Source organism: Sturnira hondurensis, unplaced genomic scaffold, assembly GCF_014824575.4.
Source record: "Sturnira hondurensis isolate 20B ecotype Veracruz unplaced genomic scaffold, ASM1482457v3 Scaffold0014436, whole genome shotgun sequence".
Taxonomy (NCBI): domain Eukaryota; kingdom Metazoa; phylum Chordata; class Mammalia; order Chiroptera; family Phyllostomidae; genus Sturnira; species Sturnira hondurensis.
The window spans coordinates 83286-90597 of record NW_028087067.1 but is presented as its reverse complement, the minus strand read 5'-3'; the positions used below and the strand labels follow the sequence as shown (position 1 = coordinate 90597).

Sequence of the window (7312 nt, the reverse complement as noted above, 5' to 3'; positions counted from 1 at the left end):
TTTTATTTATTTATCTTTAGAGGGGAAGGGAAGGAGAGAGGAAGAGAAACATCAATGCATGGTTGCTTCTCGTGCGTCCCCTGCTGGGAACTGGCCCCTGCCGGGAACTGGGCTGCAACCCAGGCATGTGCCCTGACTGGGAATCGAACCGCGATTGTCTGGTTCACAGATCCGCGCTCAATCCACTGAGCTACACCAGCCAGGATCAGATTTCTGCATGTTGTGCTTTCACTTCTGATTTATTTAAAATGTTTTCCGATTTCTCCTGTGATTTGTCCCCGGCCCATTGGAAACAGGCTGGTCAGTTTCCGCGAAGTTGGAGACTCTCCAGATATTTTTCTGTTATTGATAGCTTTTAAATTCTGCTGTGGATACGACATACACTGGATGCTTTTAAACTGCTTTCATTTTTGAGACTTGCTTTGTAGCTCAGCGCGGGCTATGTTGTGCCACATTTTAATGTGTTCTGCTCGTATTGGGGCGAAGTGTCTCCTCAGTTCCCGTCAGGTCACAGTGGCGGACAGGGCTGTTCAAGTGTTCTGTATCTTTGTTGATATACTCTTATTTTGTCTGCTTTATTTTTCCCGGCGAACAGATAAATGTTGAGATATCCGCCTGTGATTATTCATTTGTTTCTTCTCTCTCTTCTATCAGGGTTTCTGTAAAATTTTTGCAAGTCTGCTATCAGGTACGTTCTGAGTTAGTATTAGTGTGTGTTCCTGGTGAACGCACCGCTTTGTCACTAGAAACTGCCCCCTGCCCCCGCCCCTCGCCCGTTTATTCCTGGTAACACTTTTCGTCCCACAATCTACGACGTGATTTGCAGTCAGTTAGCCAACAGAACCTGTCTTCTTTCTTCGGATTAATATTTCCAAAGCCTGTCAATTTCTATCCTCTCATCTTTAGTCCATCTCTCTCTTTATGTTTGATATCTCGAGTGATTTTTTAAAAATAAGTAATGTGCACCCGAGTCTCGTTTTTCACTGACTTTACAACCTTTAAGATGAATGTCTGGGCTCTTAGCAGCTGAATCCGTTTCTCCATGTGGAGCCGTGTTCCCACCTGGCCTTGCTTTTCCTTCTGCCTAAAGAAATAATTCATTTTTCTCCTCCTCCTCCTTTTTCTTCTTCTTCCTCGTCTGCTTTTAACTTCTCTTCCTCCTCCTTTTTCTTCCTCCTCCTCCTCTTCCTCCTGTTCCTCTTCTTCTTTTTCTCCCCCTCCCCCTCTTTCTCCTCCTCCTCTTTTTAAAAAATAGTGCCTACTTCTTTTTTTAATAGTGCCAGCGTTTGCGGGTGAGGAATTCTCTTAGATTTATTCTTGCTGTTCAAAAAGTGTCACCTTCTTTTAAGAATAGGCTTTTTTAGAGCAGTGTTAGGCTCACAACAAAATTGAGGGGCAGGTACAGAGGGGCCCGCACGTACCTTCTGCTCCTACCGGCGCAGCCCCCCGAGCCAGCATCCCCACCAGGCGGCAGGGGCACTTGGTAAAACCCACGCCCTGGCACTGGCATATCATCCTCACCCGGAGTCCGTTTTACCACGAGTTTTGAAATATATTTTTCTGCCATGGAATTCTGGGTTGACACTTATTTTTTCTTCTGTTACTTATCAATATGGCCCCAGTTCATTTTGGGTGTCATAGATTTTAGTGATTTTATTTTTCTGTTATTGATAGCTTTTAAATTCTGCTGTGGATACGACATACACTGGATGCTTTTAAACTGCTTTCATTTTTGAGACTTGCTTTGTAGCTCAGCGCGGGCTATGTTGTGCCACATTTTAATGTGTTCTGCTCGTATTGGGGCGAAGTGTCTCATCAGTTCCCGTCAGGTCACAGTGGCGGACAGGGCTGTTCAAGTGCACAGGGCTGTTTAGTGATTTGGGTGTCATAGATTTTAGTGATTTGATTTTTCTTTTTGTTCCTCTGAGTTTAAAGTGGCTTTCTTTCAGGCTGCTTTTGAAGGTTTTTCTCTTGATCTGCTGGTTAATTTGGTTGTGATGTGCTGAGCATGGTTTTCTTTATGTTTACTGGGCGTGATTTCTTTGAGCACCAAACTTCTTGGTTTGTGGCTTCCTCAGATTTGGAAAACGGCAGGCTGGTCTCTCCTGACCTACCTCTTCCCTCACTCGCCCTCTTTCTGACTCCAAACCCATGTGCCGCGGAGCTGGACGCTTTCCTGCAGGCCAGCGTTCATTCGCGTTGAGTCTTTCCTTCCTCTCTCCGCTTCGTTTCTTCATTCGTTTGTGTTTATGCAGGCTCGGGCTTACTTATCCCGTCTTCTGCCATATCTTATGCTGTTAATCCAGTTCAGTGTAGTTTTTACTCAGATATTATTTTTCATCTGGGGAAGGTCCCATTTGGTTCTGCATCATCTCCTCATCATGATGCGGGTTTTTTTGGGCCTCAAATTTGGAGACATTTGTGGGATTTGTAACAGTTCTTCTGAGTCCCTTGTGGCTAATTCTATCGTCTTTGTCATCATAGGGTTTGTTGGTACTAACTGATTTTTCTCTTGGCTATAGACCACATTCTCCTGCTTCTTTGCACACCTAGTATTTCTGATTGGGTTCAGTATATCATAAAGCTTATATTGTTGAGTGATGGACTTTGTTGTTTTCCTTTAAAGAGTGTTAGATTTATTCTGGCTCGTGTTTAAGTTGTTTGTAGACCAGTATGATTCTTTCAGGAATTAAAAAACTTGTCAGAGTAGCTTCAGAACAGGTAAATCTGGAGCTCAACAGCCTTGCTAATAATGCAGTTCCTTTCTCAGGACTTTCTTGGGGTCTCTCCACTCTGTTGGTGGAGATGCATCTTTTCCGGCCTTGTACACGCACCTGGGATTTTCCCTCTAACCCCTGCAACGTGTTTTCCTCGTGAACTTTCACCCTAAGTGTGCCCACCTCAGCTCTCAGGCCAAGATTCATGGGGCCCACTCTGCAGCCCTCAAAAGCTCCAACCCCCAGATACCCCTTCTGGTGCTCTGCCCTGGAAGTGAGGGTGCCTCTTGCTGTCAAAGACTTCAGTCACTTTGACTCAGAGGGTGGCTGGTCTGTTGGCCTGGAACCTAATGGGCTGGAGACACTGTACGTGTCTCTTCAATCACAGCCCTGCTCTGCTTATTGCCCAGCATCTAAACCACCGTGTTACACCTTTGTCTGGTTCTCTAGCTGCGTACTGTGGGGGGCAGTTCCCATAGCAGTTCCTCCTTTTGTAAGATTTTCTTCCTTTATTTTATTTATATTTTTTAGAGAGAGGGGAAGGGAGGAAGAGGGAGAGAAACATTGCCGTATGAGAGACAAGTCGACTGGCCGCCTCTCACACACTCCTAACTGGGGGCCTGGCCTGAAACCCAGCCAAGTGCTCTGACTGGGACTCAAAATGGTGACTTTTCAGTTTAAAAACAAACAAAAACCCAACCAGAACTAACAGAAAATTGGACTGTATGGAAGTCTGACAACGAAGGAATTAAAAAAGAAACACTCATCCGGACTGGTAGGAGGGGTGGAGATGGGCAGCCTGGTGGGGAGGACTTGGGGCAAGGCAGTGGCCGGAGGATGGGCGGGTGAGGCGGTGGCTGGTGGAGTTGGCGGTTCTACATTCATGTGTGGATACACCTCAAGGAACAACTGGGGAGTGAGACAGACTGTCTAACCCAGGGTTCCAGGACAGTGAAATAAAGCCTCAAAACCTCTGATTGAAAAAAACCTGTGGGGGTTGCGGCAGTGGGAGAAACTCCCAGCCTCACAGTAGAGTTCACTGGAGAGACCCACAGGGTCCTAGAACATGCACAAACCCACCCACGTGGGAATCAGCACCAGAAGGGCCCAATTTGCTTGTGGGTAGTGGGGGAAGTGACTGAAAACTGGCAGAGATCTGAGCAAACAGCACTGTTCCCTCTTGGACCCCTCCCCCCCCACAGTGCCAGGACCCAGTGATGTAGGTTGCCCCACCCTGATGAATATCTGAGGCTCTGCCCCTTACTACATAACAGGTGCACCAAGACCAAAAAAAAAAAAATGGCCCAATGAAAGAACAGGTTAAAGCTCCAGAAAGCAATGAAGAGATAGCCAACCTATCAGATGCAGAGTTCAAAACACTGATAATCGGGATGCTCACAGAAATGGTTGAGTATGGTTGAAAAATAAAAGAAAAAGTGAAGGTTCAAAAGAAACCTTACAGGCAAGAAGGGGCTGGGAAGAAGTATTCAAAGTCATGAAAGGTAAAGACCTGTATCTAAGATTACTCTATCCAGCAAAGCTATCATTTAGAATAGAAGGGCAGATAAAACGCTTCCCGGGCTAGGTAAAGCTAAAGGAGTTCATCATCACCAAGCCCTTATTATATGAAATGTTAAAGGGGCTTATCTAAGAAAAAGAAGATAAAAATATGAACAGTAAAATGACAACAAACTCACAACTAACAAGAACCAAACCTAAAAAAAACCCCAAAATGAACTAAAGCAAACAACTAGAACAGCAACAGAATCACAGCAATGCAGAGCACATGGAGGGTTATCAGTGGGGAGAGGGAGGAGGGAGAGTGGGGGAAAACGTATAGGGAGTAAGTAGCATAAATGGTAGGAGAGAATAGACAGGGGGAGGTTAAGACTAGTATGGGGAATGGGAAAGGCAAAGAACTTGTATGTACGACCCATGGACATGAACTAAGGGGGAAGGAATGCTATAGGGAGGGGGATTCAGGGTGGACGGGAATAAAGGGGAGGGGGAATGGGTCAGCTGTAATAGCTTTAATCAATGAAATATATACCAAAAGAAAGGAAAGTCTATTTATTTATTTATTTATTTATTTATTTGAGAGAGGGGAAAGGAGGCAGGAAGAGAGGGAGAGAAGTTAGTTTTCTTTTTTGGTGCAAGGCCCCTTACTAGGCAGGGCAGAAGTGATGAAGACACAGTCCCTGCCCTTTACGATGTGTCGAATACTAAGACTGGAAATAGGCAATTGTGTATGATGCAAACAGCAAGCAGTTTTGTGAACGGGGCACTCGAGTCAGGACCGCGTGCTGAATCAGAGGAGAGACAGTATTTCCGTGGAAGATGAGCTGTGTTTTCAAGCAGGAGGGAGGATTTGAGGTGGCTCCTGAGGAGTGGGTTAGTGTTGGGAGAAAAGCTAGGAGAGAGGTTCCACGCCAGGTATGAGGTTGGCCAGAGTGGAGGCATGGGCGAGAGGAAAACGGAAGGATCGTTTGCAGAAGAGCCAGCTGCCCCGCTTTCTCTGAGGTGTAAAGTGTTCTGCAGGGCTTGAGGTGATGCCCGAGGGATACAGCGATGTCTCAGAGACAGATTCGATGGGGAGATGCTGTGTCAGGTAGAGGGACAGGACAGCTCAAAGTGTGGGTGGCAAAACAGCAAGGAGTATTTCAGGACAAACAAGGGGTCTGATTCCCCTGGGGTATAAAGTTGACGAAAAAGGAGAAACCCTTGGAAACTCGTTCAGGACCCCTTGGGGATTCCTCTAGGAGATTGTACTTGACCTGGATTACAGGTGAGTCCTGAACACTCTCTAAGTGGCCGATTTGGAACAACAACCAAAGTACCCAGGACTTTAAAAGCACGATGAAACTTGTGATTTTTTTTGAAAAAATATTTAATTGAACTTGGCTTCAGCAAACTTCAAGCAAGCATCTTCACACTCAACGACATCCTCCTCACGTCCGGGGTCTGTCACTGCTTCCTGCGGCAGCATTTCCGGCCCCGGAGAGAGCAGGTGCCGATCTGCTCCTCCTTCGGGAGGCAGCTCAGCGCGGCGCAGCGGCCTTTCCTGGCCTTGCAAAAGTACCTTTGCACTCTAGTTATGATTCCCGCATCACCTGCAAAGAGACAGGGGAATATGTGGGCAGGTTCTAGGGAGGCTGTGGGTGTAAATACAGGACCTTTGGAATTCCTCGAGTAACCTATTTGTTGTCTTTCTATTATGCTTTCTATTTTCCTTCGTTCTATGAAATCAGGAGTCAAGTCGAAGGTAGCATCGGGCATCCAATCGACAAAGCATCTAAGGGCTACAGCTCAGCCCTGGTCCCCCCATGGCACCGTCAAGTGTGCCGACGGGGAGCACCCACAACAAGGGACTCCTGGAAGGGCTGGGCCGGCAGTGGTCACCGGGGCATCTCTAGGGCCCCAAAGACACTGCCTCCAGCCACTGAGCTACTAAAATGGAAGCCTGTACTTCCGTCCTCAGGTTAAGTCGAGCTTTCCTGTTGGTATCAAAATGTCGGTGTCACAGCCTTCATGCTTCATTAACAGGTGTGTATTTCCATAAAAAGGTGTCTTTTGTGAGCTACTTAGTCTGTTAAGAGAGGAAGGGGTTGGGTGCTGGGGGAAAGAGGGAAGGGACTAAGGGCCTAAGGACTTGGGTGCTGGGGGAAGGAGGTAACCCCAACTGGTAGTTACAAAACAGTCATGGGGAAATATGTAAAACACAGGAGATAAAGTCAATAGTAATGGCAGCAACTACGTGTGGTACCAGCTGGGGTTCTGGAAATATCAACGGGATCACTTTGTAAAGTATGTAACTCTTGCACACTTAAAGCTAAAACAAAACAAAACTAAGGAAAAAAAAACAGAAAAATAAAAGTTGATCAAAAAAGGTTGGGAAACCTGCTCTCAGGTTCTTGATCCTTTTAGGAAGATCAGCGCCTCCTTCCCACACAACAAACCTGCCTGGTCTACACCTTCCCGAGGAATGAGGAGGGACTGACTTGAATGACATGCTACCCATCCCTTCCATCCTCTCCCTCCCAGCCCGTCTTACCTGGGACAGGGGTCAGGCACAAGAGCAGCAACGCAAAGAGCAGGTAGTAGACCCTCATGGCTGACGGCGTCACAGCACACGGACACTGGCTGGGAAGATGAGCTTGTTGACTTTATAAAGGTCCCAGGCCCGCAGCCACAGGCAGAGTGAGCCGGGGTTGCAATTCCTGTAATATCACAGGGATGACAACATGACGTAGTTCCTGGTGCTTCATGCCAATGTCTCTTACCTGACAGGCCACACCCACCAAGCCGCAGGTTAGCCACAAACCTAAGGGGTGAAGCAAAGTGTGGCAGGAGCACACAGCTGTCCTCATGCCCTCTGGGCTTCGGGAGCTGGCCCAGGTCTGACTCCGATCTGGTTGCAGATGTAGATGGGAAGGACCTGCCTCCTCTTGGGTCAGTCCTGGGGCGTATCGCTGGGAGATGACTGATCCCGCTCCGGTACCTCCAAGCTTCCTGCCTTCCTCCTAAAGCCCTGGGAGTATCTGTGGCCACCTGAGAACCCATCGTTCCAGCCCTGGACATATTCAGAACCAGGTGTA

The 7312-nt window shown here is 47.3% G+C and overlaps 1 protein-coding gene across 1 annotated transcript; it reads right to left on the bottom strand.

Moving 5' to 3' along the window:
- Window positions 1–5624: 5624 nt before the first annotated feature.
- On the bottom strand, window positions 5625–7094 carry LOC118999064 (beta-defensin 103A-like). The gene is made up of 2 exons (XM_037063400.1): window positions 6769–7094; window positions 5625–5827 (listed from the first exon to the last, which is right to left on the bottom strand). Exons 1-2 carry the CDS (start codon window positions 6824–6826, stop codon window positions 5682–5684), a joined length of 204 nt encoding a protein of 67 aa, XP_036919295.1. The 5' UTR covers window positions 6827–7094; the 3' UTR covers window positions 5625–5681.
- Between the last annotated feature and the right edge of the window lie 218 nt (window positions 7095–7312).

Excerpts from the sequence above, each read along its gene's own strand:
- LOC118999064 (XM_037063400.1), bottom strand. The coding sequence starts at position 6,826 with ATGAGGGTCTACTACCTGCTCTTTGCGTTGCTGCTCTTGTGCCTGACC. Across the intron at positions 5,828-6,768 it reads GTGCCTGACCCCTGTCCCAG|GTGATGCGGGAATCATAACT; the intron begins GTAAGACGGGCT and ends GTCTCTTTGCAG.